This window comes from Drosophila melanogaster, chromosome 3L (assembly GCF_000001215.4).
Source record: "Drosophila melanogaster chromosome 3L".
NCBI classification, from domain to species: domain Eukaryota; kingdom Metazoa; phylum Arthropoda; class Insecta; order Diptera; family Drosophilidae; genus Drosophila; species Drosophila melanogaster.
In genome coordinates, this window is record NT_037436.4 from 25,751,514 (window position 1) to 25,770,799 (window position 19,286).

Consider the following 19,286-nt stretch of genomic DNA (forward strand, 5'->3'; position numbering starts at 1 on the left):
AGTTTTATAAATTCAATATTAAGTAATTAATTTGCTGCACAATGTGTGTGTCTTCCGCTTGGAGACCAAACCACGGCCAACTTATTGCGCTTTAATCAAAAACTGCATCGATCAGCATGATTGAATTTCACAATGCAGTGGAATAACTTCAGCATAAAGCTTTTATCGAAAGTTCAGAAAGTTTTCAAAGAAAAGCTTCTGGCCGAGGTTGATTGGATTAGGAATTAGAATTTGAAGATCAGTCTGATTCGGGAGGACAAAAAGAACGGTTTACAAATAAGTGTCTTGTAATAAAGTGATAAGTTAAAAAGTTTAACACCAATAAAGATATTAAAATTAAACAATAAAAAAATAATTTGTTTTTTATAATTTATACCGCAAGAAATTTAATGTGAACATATTTTAATATTCCTTTTTGTTTGTAATTTTAAATTTACTTCGTCGCCACTGTATTAATCCGCTTGAGTAATGTAGATTTCAGTTTGTTTTAGTTTTATAAATTCTATATTAAGTAATTAATTTTCTGCACAATGTGTGTGTGTCCGTCTCTCACGGACTGATTTCTTACTGCTCATCAGTGTGATCGGTCTGAGAGAGAGAAGCATTGTCTCTCTCGTTGCTAGGCTGACAGCTCTCTCGCACCGTTTCCCACACGTGGTATGAAGCTCAAAGAATACGCTCCGTAGGAAGAATGAGGCTTTTAGCATTTTGAACTGCTTTGCCCTAATTTGGTTTCCAGGTGGAATTGAGGTTAGGTTCGACTTCGTAGACTGTTCTCGTGGTGCTCTGAAACTAAATCATACAAAAATCCTTTGAGACCGGGATTTTGGCCGTTAGCTGCCACCTAATACTACCAGACTTGTTAGATTTGCTCACTCTGATCAATCGTCACACTTCTTGTGATAGTGATATCGATCTCTAATTTCTCCCCAGTTCCTTAAATTGGAATTTTCCTTATATGTCCTTTGTTGGCCTTGTCTCTACCAGTGCGCAATTCCCATTCCCGCGTTCTTTGTGATAGTTACAATTTCCTCAGTATTGTCTTGTTTTACAGATTATCTTAAGTTTTTAAATTTCCTTTCCTGTAATAACGTGTAATTTGTAACCATATTATGTGATATCTCCAAAAAGCTAAATATACGTTTTCACATGTCTGCGGGTAATATAGAATATTGTGATAACTCAGTGTCTAGTATTTCTTGTTGAAGCATCGCGCCTATAAAAGTTTCTTAAATGTAATTAAAATTTACAAAAAAATCGAACCCACAAAAAAAAAATGGCCGAACCAATCATGTTGACTATAAAGCTGTTAGTGGTCATGAGTGAAATATAATAAAGTAAGCTTGTTTACAGATGAAATTTATTTGTTACATTATAAGTATAAGTAAGTTACATAAATAAATAATTGAAATCAAGTGGAACAGCTGAAAGTTATATAATTACTTATTATACTACTGAAACCGGCTTGTCATTTCTTATATATTCTTCAAAATGTTTATCTTCCAGAAGTACTGGATCAAAATCATCAATTATCTGACTTAACGATGGATTATCTAACATAGTTGTATGATTTCCTTCTATTACTTTCAGTGTTACCACCCCAGATGTAAGTAACGAAATGCAGTAGTCCTCATCAATATCTTGCAATGAAGCCTCAGCCGGCCTGACTAAAGTAATTGGTGATTTAATTTTTATTATACCATCTAAATCAAATGATGCTGCCATTTTTACTCTATTGAACATGGCTTTTACCATTGTCGAAGAGTATTTTTTGCTGTACATATTTTGTTTTTCAACATAGTTCATAAAAAGAGACATTTTATCTGAGAGACAGTCAACTTGGTGAAAGACTGTGGACATAGATTCCTTAGATGCTTCTGGAAATATATGATTAACAATACTAGAAAAAAGAAGATCATAAAGGTCGTTATCAGAAAATTGTTCGCCCAAATGCAGATTGGTAAGTCGTTTTAAAAAATGTGGTGCCCCATCTAATAGCATTAAATGTCCACGGAACCCAGAATTTTCGAGCATCTCAGCAAGCAGTAAAGCTACAAAGGTTCCATAGGAGTATGCAATTATATAAAAGGGTTCCGTTTGCTTTAAAATGAGTTTAATTTGCTGTAAAATATAAAAAAATAATTAATAAGATGTACATAACATTTAGAATATATTATTTACATCAAAGCTTTGCTGTGCCACATCTTTAAGATTTTCCAAGTGTGCAAACTGATGAAGCTGTAAAACAATAGCTGGGCTTTGCAGCTTTGATCCTAATTGGTACCATGCACGACCTGCTGTACCCTCTAATCCAGGAATAATAATGTTTGGTTGAAGGTTCTGTTTTGAGGGAGCTGCAGATGTCTGGAGGGGGATAATTATTTGATCACAGTTCGCTTCATCGCCTAAGTTGCGAATCAATAGCTCCATTCCCAAGAGCTTATTGTCGGAAGCAAATATTATTTGTATACCATCTGTATTCTCTTTTTCCTTAGCGTCAATGAACTCTTGGAGCTTTTGAAAAGTAAGATGTCGTAAATCTTGCGGAGTCAAAATTAACTCGAAATCACGTTCTAAAGTTTGCTTAATCTCAACAGCCATTAAAGAGTCCATACCCATTTCTGAAAGGGTTGTACTTAACGAAACTGATTTTAAGTCTCGTATACCCATTATATTCATGACGGCGTCAATAACATTTCCCTGACCAGACCGCATAGTGCGTTTTTCGGCGACGACCATGCTTGAAACGATTGATGCATCAGCGCAAAGTAAATGGTCCAGTTCCTGAATGCATGATGAAATTCGTTGTTGAAGGGTACCGCCTATTTCCATGTCAATTTTGTCCTCTGCCATATCTGCTACCAAGCCCACTTCACCGATTGCACCCCATTGAATAGCTTTACCTGGAAAGCCCTCTCTATTACGGTGCTCAATTATACGTTCCATAACTGAATTAGCCATCCCATAATTTGATTGGCCTGCATTTCCCCGACCACAAGACACACTGGAAAAAACTACGAAGTGTTCCAACTCGGGACAATAAATTCGAGATAGGTCGTCTAGGTATGTCGTTGCGATAGCTTTTGGTGCAAAGCATTCTAAAAATTGGTTTACATTTTGGTTTGAAAAAATGCAATCCTTTAACACAACTGCAAGATTGAAAATTCCTCCCACTGGGCCCATACCATTAGCTTCAGACAGTAGTTGGGCGCATCCCTTTTTTGATGTTATATCTGCGGTGCTGATAGCGACTTCGCAGCCATAGGTTTTCCAAAGCCTAATTTGAAAATGCCTCTAAAGATATTTTAATATACAAAATCAAATAGTGAGATGACTTACGCAATTCTATATAACTGATAATCTTTTGTAATTCCGCGGCTAGAGCTAAGCAAAAGTTTTCGAGCTCCACGTATCGCCATCCAATCAGCCAATTCCATTCCAAAACCTCCTAGGCCACCAGGAATGACATAAGTATGATTATGCTTAAAATAAACTTGATTAAGAACGCGGACAGGTAAAGTTGATGGATCGTGGGGCTGTTCACGAACTTGAATAACAACTTTTCCTATGTGTTTTCCACCTATCAAATGTCTAAAAGCCTGTTCAATTTCATGAGCCAGGAACACTTTAACGGGTAATGGTTGAATAATTCCATTAGAAATGTCCATGTCAATTAGGGATTTCAAATGCTATTAAACAAGATATAAGTTTGAGGGATTAGATTTATGTGTTTTTTAATTAGTCTTTTACCCAAATATCTTCATCAGGTGCCACAAGAAGACTATCAGCCAGGACCGCGTGGAAAGTAATTTCTTTTAAAAAGCAACCCAATCCAATCTTGTTATCGTTGGCCATATCATATTTTCCAATTTCCAAGAAATGTCCTGACTTTCCAAGACAGCGCAATGATGCCAGCAGCTTTTCTTCGGATAATGAGTTCAAAACAAAGTCCACCCCTTTTCCGTTCGTCTCACGGTGCACCATAAGCTCAAATGATGTATTTCGTGAATTTCCAATGTGGGACTCTAACATTTTTAAAAAAAAGTTTATTTTATATTAAAATTAACCGATCTCGGAGTCAAGTATCAGCTTAGATATTGCTTCATTTAGTCAGCGATGAAAGTGAGTATCCATGCGCTTAACAGTGGAAAACTGACTTTGGTTACTTCCGTAGCCCTTTTTCGGGGGTTTTTTTCTAATCTAAGCTAAAACTTGCCTTCGAGCTATGAAAAACTGTTTTAACAAAATAGGACAATTTTCTTTATATTACCTTTAAGTTTCGGAAATGTTTTTAATAGAAATTCCTTTTTATTGGCAGTACTACACGTTGTAAAAACCTCCAAATTATAAGCTAATGCCACTCTGATCGCGGCTAAACCAATGCCTCCAGTACCAGCATGTATAAGAATGCTTTTACCTTTGCGGATATCAGTTGCCATAAAGAACGCATAATATACCGTTATATACACCACTGGCACTGTAGCGGCCTCTTCTAACGACCAGTCGTCGGGAATATCCCAAATAAGTTTTGATGGCTTTTCTACATAGGAAGCTACACCACCTTTTACGACCATGCTCATTATTCGACGTCCAGTTAACATGTTAATGCCAGAGTACTCAAACCCCAAAACACAGTTTTGATCTATTCGGCTTGAACCATATAATTCAACTGCTAGCCGACCAGTTGCAAGCATTACATCTCGAAAATTTAAGGAAGAGAAAGCTATTTTAATGTGGCAGTTTTGTGAATTAAAAGGCCCTTTTAGCCATTGCAAGCTCGACAAATCTCCTCGTTGAATGACGTTTCCGTAAATGTGATCTAGTCTCTTCGATGGCTGATCATTTTTGAGCAATTGCAAATGCCTATAGCTTCCCCAAGAACCCTTATAAAAAGATATTTATATATTTTAGGTAAAATGATATATATAATATGAAAATCGGACTTACATTGCGATAGATGTTAAATGCCAAACCCAACGAATACTGGGTCGAATAAAACGGGTGAGATAAGTCAAAATCTGGTGCACTGTCATCATCAATAAAGAAGCACCTTATCAAATTACCATCAGGTTCTTTTCGCAAACAGTTTACAAGACCAATCTGTCCGTTCAACTTCTCGTTAAAAGAATACACAACAACTGGGGCTTTTGTGATAATTGCAGACTGCAACTCTAAAATCCACTCAAATGTTTTATCGTGTTGAGATACTTTTACTAAAACTGGGGGCACTGTAAGTTTTTTAGATATTTTCTGCAATAGGACCAAATTTTCTTCAGTATTATTAATCGGAATTTTTGAAATGGTACGAAATTTTTCCGCTATTTTACAAGACACATTTTTCGCACACTTTTGTCGGAAAACAATATACCCATTGTCGACTAGTACATTATAAGCGGACGTAATTTTCTCATGTACTTCGTCTTCTTCGTAGCCACCTATTATAATAATATGACAATTTGTTTGAGTAGACAAACTACCATTTTCGATATGAACTCCAGGTAAATCTTCCAGATTTTGAGATGTTAAGAGGATATAATCACCAGTTATAACAGGTAAGTCTTGAATTGCTTCAATAAATTCAGTTAACATGTGATTTTTACCATCAGCTCCAACCTCTACCAACTTTAATTTTAGGGTGGGATTATTCTCAATAGCGATTTGAACGCAAACACGGGCCGCATTTTTTAAGGAAAGAATAGATGACGAAAAAAATGGGAGAAATACATATTCCTCCAGAACTGGAATTCCAGGAGGTCTTCGTCTTTGCACAAGACTTGCATGTAGCCCGAAAATTTCTATTCCACCCGCTATGATCCGATCATACATGGGGTCCACATACACATCAAAAACTCGATTTTCAGGATCCATTTTGGTCATTAAATCAAAATGATGCACACCGTTTATCTTAAGTTTCCGAATTTTGGTGGGTAATAAAAGATTTCGTGAATCAGTTCCTAGTATTTGAATTTGAAGCATTGCGTCCATAAAGGTAACCCAATTATAATTCCACTGGACACGTCCAAACAAACCATCTGAACGGGCCAAATTAACGGCTTGAAATGCGCCATTATAATGATAACCACGCAGTTTTAGCTCCTTGTAGAAATCCTTCTTGGCAATCATGGGAAATTTCGATTTACTTTGGAAATTATAAACCTCGGGAATAGATGGGTTTTCAGTCTCACGGATAATACCGGTAACTACCAAGCTGCCCATTTCTGTTATCTAAAAATTTATATTATATATAATATAAATAAAATGTCAATATTCAATAGAATTGTACATACCTCAAAATGGCCAGTGCCATAGTGAATCATAACTGTTAAGTCCACTTTACCATCAACTGGCATACTGGTTGCTCTTATGAAACGTATATCCTCGAATTCAACGGGTACATCCATATAACTCGGCCCATGGTACATAAGTGAAAATGTTTCCCAGACATACTGAAGATAGCATGTAGCTGGTACAAGAATTTTTCCATCTATAATATGTCCACTCAAAAACTCTTCGTTATCGCTCGCTAAATTAACTGAAAACACACGTTCTCCGCTGGACTTTGTTTTCATATTCTCGTACTTTGTTACGAACCAGTCCTCACTATGATCCCAGCGAATAAGCGAGCTTACACTGGGCGTTGTTCGAGAAACAGGGAACTGTATTCTTTCATATAAGTTTGCAGCCGGTAGTAAAACTCCATTTAAATATATTCTACAAGATATAATTAGTTATACTTTGTTATAGTTTCCAATAATAAATTATACTTACTTCCCAAGCGCCGACAAGAAAAATGATGCATTATTTTGGTTACCCCTGTTCGTTAGAGGAATATGTACACCACTAGGCATTGACCTTTTAAGAATTGCTCCTAAAAGTCCGTGAGGCGCCACTTCAATAGTCAACGAATTTTTAGGTATTAACGAAAATGTTTCATCAAAAAGTACACTATTTAAGAGGTTATTCGTATGATATTCTGCAGAACAAAACTTTGCTTTATCCTTATTCCAGTCGATTTTAGGGACACTTGTACTCAGCCATTTCTTAGTTCTAGGTTTAGGGTGTGGGATTATTTCATTCATATAATTAAGTAATGGCGGCCCCATATGCGAAATATATTTTGAGTGATATGCAATATTTGAGCAGGGCACTTCCTTTGCAAAAATGCCCTTTGTTTTTAAATCAGCTACAAATTGGGCAACATCATCAACTGGACCAGATATTGTGCACGAATCCGGGCCATTATGACAAGCCGTTTCAATGGACTTCGGCAGCATGTGGAGAACAGTTTTATAGCCAAGACCGACTGCTGCCATTGAACCTCTTATTTTTTCGAGGTCCACACTAACTCTTCCTCTATAGTAGGCTGCCAATATCATTTGTTGAGCAGTCAGACCACCATCCGCATATGCGCACCCTAATTCACCTACAGAGTGACCAATAATGTAGTCTGGCTGAATGTTTAGAGAACGTAAGACGTCTGTTAACCCGATCTGTACAGCGGCAATTCCCACGAACGAATTCAAAATATTTTGGTATACTTCCGGATCATTTGATGTTAATATATGTATAAGATTAAGGCCTTTTGCCAATAATATTTGGTGACAAATTTCGACTGATTCCCGGAAGCGAGGTATTATCATCAACGAATTTCCCATTTGGTTCCATTGTGATCCCATTCCGCTATAAACCCAGACAATTGGGCGCTGAAGGCCAGTGTAATGCTGCACATCTTTTGCCAATAACTTGCATGGTCCAGTACCTTGCTTGGCAAAAATTGCATACCCCCGGAATACCATACCAGACACATCTTCCTCTTGTATATTTTGAAGCAATCCAATAAACTCGGCATCCAACGGATTTTTCTCTACTGCATTAAAAATCTCTTCAACAGCTTCCTCTGTCCTTCCTGCCCATGTAAGTAGCCGCGGCACATCATCTGCTGGTATTCCAAAATTATTTTTTGACTTTGGGTAACCTTTTAAAAGTGCATGTGCATTAGCTCCGCCAAACCCGAAGGAGTTTATCCCAATATAGGGTTTTGGTAGAGGTACTACGTCTTTTACTACAATCAACCTACCCTCTGCCAAGGGTGCAATAATTTGTTTTACCTCCGTAAAGTTTATATTTGGAGCAATTAAGCCAGTTTCAAAAGCAAAGCAAGCTTTTACTAAGGAACAGATTCCAGAAGCTGCTTCGGAATGACCAACATTTGACTTCACAGAGCCAACTAACAATGGCTCTTCCCTTTGACTACATAAAACATTATCAATGGCTTTGCATTCTTCTGGGTCACCGACTACTGTTCCTGTACTGTGAGCCTCCAAGTAGCCTAAGTCACTTGGTTTATGATCTATATCCTTGTAAAACTGGTCAAGCAACTTCTCTTGCACAATACCTGACGGATATGTGATACCCTCAGGCTTGTATCCATCACAGTTGGTTTTAGAATAAACAATGCTTGCATAAACTCGTTTAGCATGTTTTTTTTTTTGTAAGAATAAGCAATTAATTGTCTCCGATCGAGTATAACCACTCGCATTCTTATCAAAGGGACGACAAAACCCATCTGGCGCCAAAACGCCAAGGCTAAAATATTAATTTAAAAATATAATATTTTAAAGCATATTTTCTGGCTTACCGTGCAAATTGAAGAGTCACAAATGGGTGAAGTAGTAAATTAGATCCACCTATAATTGCCGCGTCAATTTCGCCATTTCGAATAGCGCTGAATGCATTGTCTAAAGCGTACATAGAACTAGAACAAGCTGTGTCAAGTAAAAATGAAGGACCTTCTAGTCCTAAGCAATACGAAATTCTATTAGCCATCATAGCTCTACTACAGCCAGTGATTCCGAACCCGCCAGAAGAAACCTTTTCATAAAACCAAGTTTTTTCAGATTCAGATATACAGGAGCCTATGTACACTCCAGTTTTCGATCCACGGAGACTTTTTGGATTAACTCCAGAATCTATAACAGCTTCATAAGCTGTCTCAATTAGAATACGGGTTTGCGGGTCCATTGTGTGCGCTTGCTTAAAATGAACTCCAAAGAAGGTTGCATCAAACTTTTCAAGATCACAAATTTTTCCAGATCTTTTTGGTATCTCCGGATTAAAATGACGCCATCGGCGTTCATCATCGTCAACCATGTCAATCTGAAATATTAAAAATGTTAAATATTTGTATTTATATTAAAACATAAAAAAATATTTTCCTAAACCAAAACTTATAGTTCAATTCTTCGGCTTATAAAATATTTGGTTTTTCGGGTTTTGTAATTTTTTGGTGTTAGAGTGGGTGTCGTATTATGTCTAGTGGATATCTAACGAACATGGCAAGACAATTAATGAAAAGGATTTTTGAATAGTATGGGTGTGAATGATTTCCGGAGGTAATGGCAAAGTGTTTGTAGCATGCAAATAACATCACCACTTGAGCTCTTTATTTACACTAGTATTGCCCGCGGTGAATATTATGAATGCCTAGCTCTTTACATTCACCAACTCTTCAAACTTAACTCGTAGTTATATAAAGTCGCTTGCCGCAATATGTTAATGCGTGCGACTTCTGGCCGTTGTATTGAGGTATAATTATATACAGTGGAAAATCTTTAATTTAAAAAAAAAAACAAATATCCATATGTTTTGGACCTGATTTTATAAATACACTATGTAAATGTAGCAATGTAGCAAAGGAGATGAACCAGTAAATATTTTAATACAATTTGCTTGCACGCGAGTCTAAATAAAAATGTGAATTACTGTTTTTTTGTTAAAGATTACTATTTTGATTAATTTATACTGGCGGCAGAAACGTTATTTAAAAATGTTAAATTTAAAATTCTTTTGAAATATTATGAAGAACTAGCAAAATAAATAAAAACAAAAAAAAAATTAACTATGATGTTCCGCAATCGGCATTGGTTTTAATAAAGCCAAACAACCATCACTCAATGCAATTCCTAGCTGTTGAGTTTTATGCAGTTTCACGAAACATTGTGATATTACCGACATAGTAAACGGATCACGCGAATATTTAATTATCTATATATAATATTTATTTTAAAAATTGTTATTTAACATTTAAATAATTATATTAATCTTATTTTATAAATAATTTGTGATGCTAAATGGTGGTTGAAGCTAAATGAACAAGAGAGAATTCTATAGTCGAGTTCCCCCGACTATCAGATACCCGTTACTCAGTGAATGCGAACGCGAAGTTTAATAATTTTTATGGGATGTCGATAGATAATGGGGAATAAAATAAAATAAAAAAACTTAAAAATTGTTCCAATGTAGGGCGTAACGGCCTATAGTTAGACTGGGCGTGGAAATTTTTTTGAAAATCGATAAAAATTTACAACACTCTAGCATTCGCTCTTGTTGTTGAATAAACTGTTTTTAACTGAGTTAGAATACTTTTTGATCAAGAACAGATGTTTGTAAGCGATAGAGTGGGCGTGACCAAACGTTTTTTGCACGTTTTGTAAACTGGGAGTACGTGGTAATTTTTCTAAAACAAACTTTGTCTCCAGAATCTTCATGCTGAATTTTAATCATAACGACTGGTGTTATAGGGTGGAAAACGTTTCATTTTACCTTTACACGCTGTTGAACAAATGCTTGTTCCAAACGTCAAACAAGTATTGAAATGGAACCGAAACTGATTTTTTTTTATCTAAGTGTAAGATAACTTATTTGTATTTAAAAAATTGTTTACAATTTAAAAACTTGATCTTTATATGATCAAAATCACATGTAGCTGCTACGAAAACTGTTGCAAAATGACTTGCTTATTATTGCAAAGGAAGTCATAGCTTCGTTATGTTATCATGACTATAAAATCTAGAAGGTTGAGATTAAGCATGCAGATTTTAGAGAAGTAGCAGCAGTGCGAGTTTGTTTTAGAATGTCCAAGCCAACACACACAAACCAGCTAATACTGTCACTCCCACACTTTTGAAAATCGGTTTTGTGTTAATCCTAGGGGAACTTTTTTGTATTTTTGATATTTACCTTGTTGTATAGTTTATATTGGTATTCTGTTATGTTGCGACAGTTAGGAAATTTTCCTGCCATTCCGGATATTACTATATCGTCACCGTCAGTATCAGGAAACGATCTAGAATATTTCTTATTCTTGGTTGACTCCATCTTTATTGCACTTTTTCGATTTATTTTTTTTTTAATCAATAGTTATTTATATATTTAAACTTGTAAGATTGTTGGAATCCCTTGGTTTCCTCAGAATATAATAAATAATAACGTATAGACGAATTGCGAAACAATTTGCAACTAGGCTTCCAAAATTCATGGGCGCTCTTATATACATACTCAATGAACTTCAGTTCTATTATCAATTCCACAAAAATGGTAAGTACTTTGACCACAAACAATTTAAGGTAATTAAAGGCGTTGAATTGTATAAATAGGGTGCTCATGTAAATGAAGGAAACGTTAATTTACAAAGCATGTTTACTGGAATGCTTTAAATAGTAAGACGATACAGTTGAGGTAAAAATAATAGCAATGCTTTATTGCTTTACTTTAAACATTTTTTATATATTTTTATTTAGCACCGACATGATCTACCCTGTTTTGCCTTTCTGTAACACACTTTAAAAGCAAAGCTTTTGGAACTTATAAAGATGATAGGGTTCATCGGACGACTCTTAAAGCTATCTTATATTATCTTTTACTTGAAACTTTTAAAATATTTTTATAAAACTGGCCAACACCAAAAACGAATATAATATAATTGCGTTGTCTCTGTCGATTATGAAAAAAGAAAGGTATTTCGAATTTTAAAATTTCCGTTACTCGATTTTGCAGTTGCAAGGCAGTTGGATATGTTTTTGAAATATTTAAGTAATCATACCAAAGATTCGAAAAACAACCCGGCTCTTCTAACTTCGATGTTTCTTAAATAGAAAAAAACGATTTTCCCAAAGATTTAAATATATAAAACAAGGGAGAATGCTATAGTCGACTTCCCCTACTATCAGATACCCGGTTATCAGATAGTGGAAATGCGAACGCGAAATTTCATGTTTTTCCTTTGATATCGATATATAATGGCGAAAAAAATGAGACAAAATTTAAATTTTTTTTTAAATTATGGGCGTGACAGGTTTTGGCAAGTTATTGGAGTTAAAGTGGGCGTGGCTGCATGGGTCAATATACTTGCGCTGCGTCTAAGTCTCCGGAATCTGTATGCTTATTGATAAATGTTTAATCTCAACCTTTTAGCTGTTATAGTTTTCTAAATCCTGATCAAGAATATATTTTTTATTGTCGAAAACTCTTTCTTCTACCTGTTACATACTTTTCAAAGAATGTAGTAACTCTACGAGTAACGGGTAAAATGATTACCAATGGACCTTAGGGATTGTGGGCATTAAAGTGGCTCATTTATGGGTTCTACCTCTTACCTACTTATTTTTCAAATTTTAATATTCGAGTAGTAAGATTAATGTAACGTAACATAAAATTGTATAATTAAAAAAAATGGATGGAACCAGGTTGCCGAACTCTGTTGCAAAACTTGTAGCGAATACACGCTACAGCGAAGTTAAATCGCTTGCAAATTTAGAGGAAATTGCATGTTTTGTCAGCAATACACTCCGAAAAGCTCAGGCAGCGGCTTCTAAGTGAAACTAGCAGACGGAAAATCTTTCTCTGACGGTTCGTCTTTCCAGATCGCGATCTCGCGGAGCTCAGAGGCCGTCGGAACATAGTTCCAAACCATGGAACTTGTCAACTCCTGAATAGGCGCAATCCTATTAGCCAGAAAAACGTTGAGTCTCGAAGGTTCATCACGAATCCAGGACAACGCCACAGTGGAGTCGCACCAACAGTAAAACCGGACATTAAATATTGTCAAACTAGCTACCTCATGCATAAGTTTAGCTAAGAGATCTTCATCACACAGTTCCAGATTAGGAACCGTAATTGTGTTTAATGAAGCAACTCGAGATTTGGAGCCAAGTAATTGGCTGAAACGATGTTCTCCTTTGGACACAATGTAAGCACGAGCACCGTAAGCCTCAAGGCTAGCACCTCAAAACCCACGAATTTCAAGATCTGAATCATCCCAAAACGTGGAAAACGTGGAAACGCAGCGATACATCTTGCAGATGTAACGAAACCAGATTAATGTGTGTAACAGCTTAGACTGGATGACTGGACCCGGAGAGCAGAAGAAGCTGATTCGCCAAATACGACTCAAAGCTTAGTTGTAGAGAAAGAAAGATAGCTTTCTTCATGCCACAGCTATACGGAAAAAAGTATCGGCAAGAAAAGGAACAAGGGACATATGTCCAAGGCCCAGATACTCCTTTATGAATGCAGAATACTGGTCCTTCACGACAGGATTCCGATTAAGCTTCCTTTCAAGAGATAGAAACCTTTGCATGGCCAGCTGATAGGTGTCTCTCAAAAGATCTAAATTTAATTTGGTAGGAAACCGGACGGACCAGTCGGCATTCGGGCGTAGTGCTTTATGAAGAGCGGCTCACAGTCTAACTGTTCCTCTGTAGACTTATCTATTGGGTCCGGACCACTTTCTACCTTCCAGAAGCGTTGCAAATCTTCCAGACACAAGTTTTCTGCATCATGGACAACACTGGCTATAAACGTGTTCTCCCAACGAACAGAAGCTCATAGAAAAGACTAGCTCCTAATAACAGATCCACGCGCTGAGCTTTTTTTAAGGTAAGGTATGCTAGCTATATGTTTTGTGGTATTTCCCAGTGTCCGATATCAATGTTAAAGCTTGGGTGACGATAAGTTATATTTGAAGCAATTGTTGCAGTTATATTTGTAGAGTTGTCCGAAGTAGTGAAACGCAGGATAATATCGTCCAAAATCATTAACGTAATTGGAATCGCATATTCCCGAAACTGGCCCATAAATCTTGATTTTTATACCCGTTACTCGTAGATTAAAAGGCTATACTACAAGAGATTCGTTGTAACAGGCAGAAGGAAGCGTTTCCGACTACATAAGGTATATACATATAAGTTAACAACAGAAACTTTTGTTACTCCTCTCGACGGCCGATACAATGAACCCTTAGTACTTTGCCTGCAAGAATTGTGCAACAAAGTATACTAGGGAATACAAGAGTTCAAAAATCCCAAATCAACAATATTATAAACATCCGCCACGACGAACCCACGCAACACCGAAATTGCAGAGATTGCAATTCGATCCAGCTCAATCAACTTCAAACCACTCCAATGCTCCGCCTAGCTGCCGATCACGCCATCGGCGACGACGCCAACGTTCTGCCGACGCCTCTGCCAGACACCCACAGCTTACTTAGGACTTACTCTAATTCTCAATGTTTAGTTCTTAATTTGAATCCGAAATAAAAGGTCAACTTCGCAGATTGGACTCGTTTTAATTTCCACAAAGGAAAATATTAACTTATATTTGTCGGAGAATAGTTATTTTCTCGCATTTGCTACTCGCACATCGATCTATGCTTCACACACGCTAGCTGGACTACACTCGGCTCACTTGTAATGGTATTCTGGCGCCAGTCACATTTCACGCTATAGTCAAATTCTAAGAATGATTTCACATAATACCAAACCCATTGCGCAGCAACGTCTTGCAAGCGAAGTGGTCAAACTATGTTTATAATATGACAGACACGTACAGTCGTCAAGATAATGTACAATGCGACACGGTCTTCCTGACGTCCTCGTGTGTTGTCTCAACTAAGCCAAATACTTCAGGATTCAAAGACTCTTTGAACATTTCAAAGAATTTTCTCATTCCATTTATACCATTTAAAAATTAGTTTCAAACTCATTCTTACCATAACATAATTAAATCATTTCAATTTTCGTAACATAATTTAAATTTTGTAAATCATATCATTCGTTTAATTCCTTTAACACTTTTTTTGAATTTTTTTTTTTTAACCAAGCAAGTTTGTGTAGTTCCTTTTACACATACTTTAACTTATCTTTTGTGAAGTTCCTTTTACACATACTTTAACTTATTCACATTATTATTATTATTATTATTATTCACAAAAGGTGAAGTTCCTTTTACACATACGACCCCCTCCATAACAAGTCTCTCATCTGATATGGTGCGGTCTTCAGTTTCTCTATTGGACAACAGACACAGTTTCCATTGTGCTGTCTCTATTTTTACATAACTCATCGATTGCTTTTAAACATTCATGAGAATACTTATACTTTCGATTACATCTTAAAGATTGTCGTATATATCTAACTTTATTCAATTCTTCAATTATCTCAAATTACCCTTTAATTTTGGGTCTAATTTAATTTGATGACGTTCTTCGTTTTTGAGAAAAACCTGATTACCCACTTTGACTATTTTAGCTTAATTTTAAAAAAATCTATTTTTCTCGTTTTCTGCTTGAGCTTCCACATTTTCTTTAGCTTCCTTTCTCAAATTTTCTTTGTCTACCTCATCATCATTATCTTCGTTTAGCGGCAACAAGCCAAAAGCTCGAGCTTCCTTACCAGTCTAAAGGGCTAAACTTGGTCACACGGTTAATCGTACACTTCATTGCTAGCTGCACTTCAGACAACGTATCCTGCATCCGCATGATCTCTGACTAGTTTCGACTGCCGTCAACATGCCTTTCAGGGTACTTATGACCCGTTTACCTGACCGTTCGCTCTACTTGCACCAGTGGCACTTAAATGTAGATTAATTTTTTTAATTTTTTTAATTCGGGAAAACTTTTTCTTGCGAAACTACGTCCTTGATCTGCTATAATTCGAGTGGGTAAACAAAATAAGGCTGACAGCCTTAATGCAGATTTAAGAATCTATATTTATACAAACTTGATGAAGGCATCTATAAGGACGATGACGTATTCCTTCAAATCATTTTTACCTCTTAATTTGCATGTGATGTCAATACGAATCGTATTCGTAAATCTATTTTAGGAATAGGATGCAGCTCAGCCTGCACTTTTCCTACAAGTGGCTTAGAAACTTTACACGTGACACAAATTTTCAAACCAGTAATAACAATATACTTTGTCCAGCGTCTTTTCCCATCCCAGATGCATAATAGCTTCATGGACGTGATTTATGACGGCCCATCGAAAAGTTCTTGCTATTGGCAAACATTTGGTCTTACTATTTTGCTGTATTTTTCTATGTAGTATTCCATTTCGCAATTCATATGTTTTGTACAGATTTCCTGGTAACTCATTATTTGTTAACTTTAAATTTATTTTTTGTATCTCGGTATCTCGCTGCTGTTCTGAAACCAACCAGCTATCAGATACCTCAGTCAAATTGATTTGTAATTCTGGTACCGTATTCAAACTTTTGTGTTGTTCGAGTACTGGATTCCGAGAGAGAAAATGCACATGCGCCATTCGCTCTCCTATACTCTATACTCTATTTCGAAGTCAAATGCCTGTGAAAACGCTCATCATCTATGCACCCTTAGTGTTAAGTCTAGTTTTGTGCGACTGGCCTTTAATGAATTACGGTCAGTATAAACTATGCAAAATAATGTCGGATGTTTAATAGCATTTAGCACTGCTAACGCCTCCAGTTTGTATGAATGGTATTTAGATTCGGCGGGAGACGTACACTTACTGTAATACTCTAGCACATGAGGTAACATGATCTCTCCATACCCAATACAACTTGAGTCAGTATGTACCTCTTAAGTGTTTGGTAGAAATTTAACACAGATTGCCGAAAATATCTTGCTAAACCATTGTCTTAGCTGTGAGACATGCTTTTAAAGCTTGAATTTTCGTGAGTTTGGCCTGACTACTCCGTGGATTAATTTAAATCCGAGGTACTCTATTTTTGTGGCGAAAAGGAACACTCTGTGACATTTGAACGACGGTTGGCTGGGAGAACTTTAAAGGTGTTGATTGATACCGGCGCGGCAAAAAATTACATTAAGCCCGTAAAGGAGCTAAAGAATGTAATGCCGGTCGCCAGTCCGTTCTCGGTGAGCTCAATACATGGCTCCACCGAAATCAAGCAGAATTGCTGTATGAAGGTTTTGAAACACACCTCTCCATTCTTCCTATTGAATTCGCTCAACTCACTGCTTCGACGCTATTATAGGATTGCACCTGTTAACATAGGCCGGAGTCAAGTTGAACCTAGCTAAGGACTCTCTGGAGTATAAGGGTGCTTGTGAAAAACTGCGCTATTTCAGCTGCCCTAGTGTAAACTTCACTGACGTGGATGATATTGTGGTACCTGCCTCCGTTAAAAAGGAGTTCAAGGACACAATTTTGAGAAAGAAAAAGGCCTTCTCTACTTCACATGAAGCTCTGCCTTTCAACACCGCGGTCTCTGCCACAATTCGTACAGTAGACAACGAACCGGTGTACTCTAGAGCTTTCCCAAACCTCAACTGTGTTTCTGACTTCGTAAACAACGAAGTCAAACAATTGCTAAAGGATGGCATTATCAGGCCATCAAGGTCACCCTATAACAGCCCTACGTGTGTTGTTGACAAAAAGGGCACTGACGCCTTCGGTAACCCGAACAAGAGGTTGGCCATAGATTTCAGAAAGCTTAATGAGAGGACCATCCCAGACCGTTACCGTTAGCATACCCATGATTCTAGCGAATCTGGGAACGGCAAAATTCTTGACTACCCTTGATCTTAAGTCAGGGTATCACCAAATATACCTTGCGGAGCACGACCGCGAGAACATGTCGTTCTCGGTAAATGGCTGTAAATACGAATTTTGTCGCCTGTCGTTCGGCGTGAGAAACAAAAGCAGCATTTTTTAATGAGCCTTAGACGATGTACTAAGGGAAGAAATTGGGATGATATGTTATGTCTATGTAGGTGACGTCATAATTTTCTCAGAGAACGTATTCGACAACGTCCGCCACATCGATACTGTGCTGAAATGCCAATAGATGCCAGTATGAGAGTAAGCCAGGAAAAGACTAGATACCTTAAAGAAAGTGTAGAATACCTCGGCCTTATAATAAGCAAGGACGGAACTAAATCCGATCCGGAAAAGGTGAAAGCCATTCAAGAATACCCTGAACCAGATAGCGTCTACAAAGTTAAATCTTTGCTTGGCTTAGCCAGCTAGCTGGCAAGAAAATATCTAACTTTGTAGAGCTTTCGAAAGACATTGCCGCCATAGCCCGTCCGATTACAGATATCCTGAAAGGGTAAAATGGTTCGGTGAGTAGAAAAGATTCGTGTTGAGTTTAATGAGACTCAATGGAACGCATTTCAAAGGCTGCGTAACATTCTAGCATTCGAGGATGTTATACTTAAGTAGCCCGACTTTAAAAAGCCTTTTGACCTCACCAGTCCTGTCTCAAGAGGGCAGGCCGATCACCATGATTTTTCGTACCCTTAAACCAAAACTATGCAACAAACGAAAGGGAATTGCTGGCAATTGTATGCTGGCATGTACCTATGTATTGCTTAGGTAAGCTGCAGAACTTCCTGTATGGCTCGAGGGAAATCAATATTTTTACCGACCACCAACCCCTCACATTCGCTGTTGCCGATAGAAACACGAATGCCAAAATTAAAAGGTGGAAATCTTATATAGACCAGCCATAATGCCAAGGTTTTTTACAAACCTGGCAAAGAAAATTTCATGGCAGATGCCCTATCTAGGCGGAATCTGAATGCCTTAGAAAACGAACCCCAGTCAGACGCTGCGACTATTCACAGTGACCTGTTCCTGATAAACCGTTAAATTGCTTCAGGAACCAGATCATTCTGGAGGCAGCACGGTTTCCGCTCAAGCGAAACTTCGTCCTGTTCCGAAGCGAAACTCACCACTTGATCAGTTTCACTGACAAGAGTCATTTATTGCAAAGCCCTAAAAGAAGTCGTTAACCATTACGTTGTAAACGCGATTCATTGCAATTTGCCTACTCCAGCAAGTTTTTAACACGACCTTATTACGCATTTTCCGTCTACCCGATTCCATCACTGCAAGAATGTCGTGTCGGATACATCCAATAGGAACTAGCAGTTAGAAATCATCACTGCAGAACACAACCGTGAGCACAGAGCTTCGCAGGAAAATATTAAACAAGTTCTTCGTGACTATTATTTTCCTAAAATGGGCAGTTTAGCAAAAGAAGTGGTAGCTAATTGCTAGGTCTGCAACCAAGCAAAGTATGACAGGCACCCGAAGAAGCAAGAGCTCGGGGAAACACCTATCCCCAGTTATGCTGGTGAAATGGTGCATATTGACATTTTCATAACCGACAGGAAGCTATTCCTGACTTGCATTGACAAATTTTCAAAATTTGCAATAA

At 37.3% G+C, this 19,286-nt stretch overlaps 1 protein-coding gene across 1 annotated transcript; it reads right to left on the reverse strand.

Annotated features, from left to right (window-relative positions):
• Nucleotides 1-1,345: 1,345 nt before the first annotated feature.
• FASN3 (Fatty acid synthase 3) lies at nucleotides 1,346-11,266 on the reverse strand. The gene is made up of 10 exons (NM_001015405.4): nucleotides 11,020-11,266; nucleotides 8,639-9,156; nucleotides 6,769-8,586; nucleotides 6,288-6,711; nucleotides 4,948-6,225; nucleotides 4,271-4,883; nucleotides 3,751-4,025; nucleotides 3,340-3,689; nucleotides 2,182-3,277; nucleotides 1,346-2,121 (listed from the first exon to the last, which is right to left on the reverse strand). Exons 1-10 carry the CDS (start codon nucleotides 11,155-11,157, stop codon nucleotides 1,447-1,449), a joined length of 7,185 nt encoding a protein of 2,394 aa, NP_001015405.3. The 5' UTR covers nucleotides 11,158-11,266; the 3' UTR covers nucleotides 1,346-1,446.
• Between the last annotated feature and the right edge of the window lie 8,020 nt (nucleotides 11,267-19,286).

What these genes read in the sequence shown, in the direction of transcription:
- FASN3 (NM_001015405.4), bottom strand. Translation starts at nt 11,157, where the DNA reads ATGGAGTCAACCAAGAATAAGAAATATTCTAGATCGTTTCCTGATACT. An exon ending in TTCTTGTCGGCGCTTGGGAA is followed by an intron (nt 6,712 to 6,768) that starts GTAAGTATAATT and finishes TATATCTTGTAG; the next exon opens with AATATATTTAAATGGAGTTT. An exon ending in AACATTTCCGAAACTTAAAG is followed by an intron (nt 4,026 to 4,270) that starts GTAATATAAAGA and finishes TAAAAATGTTAG; the next exon opens with AGTCCCACATTGGAAATTCA.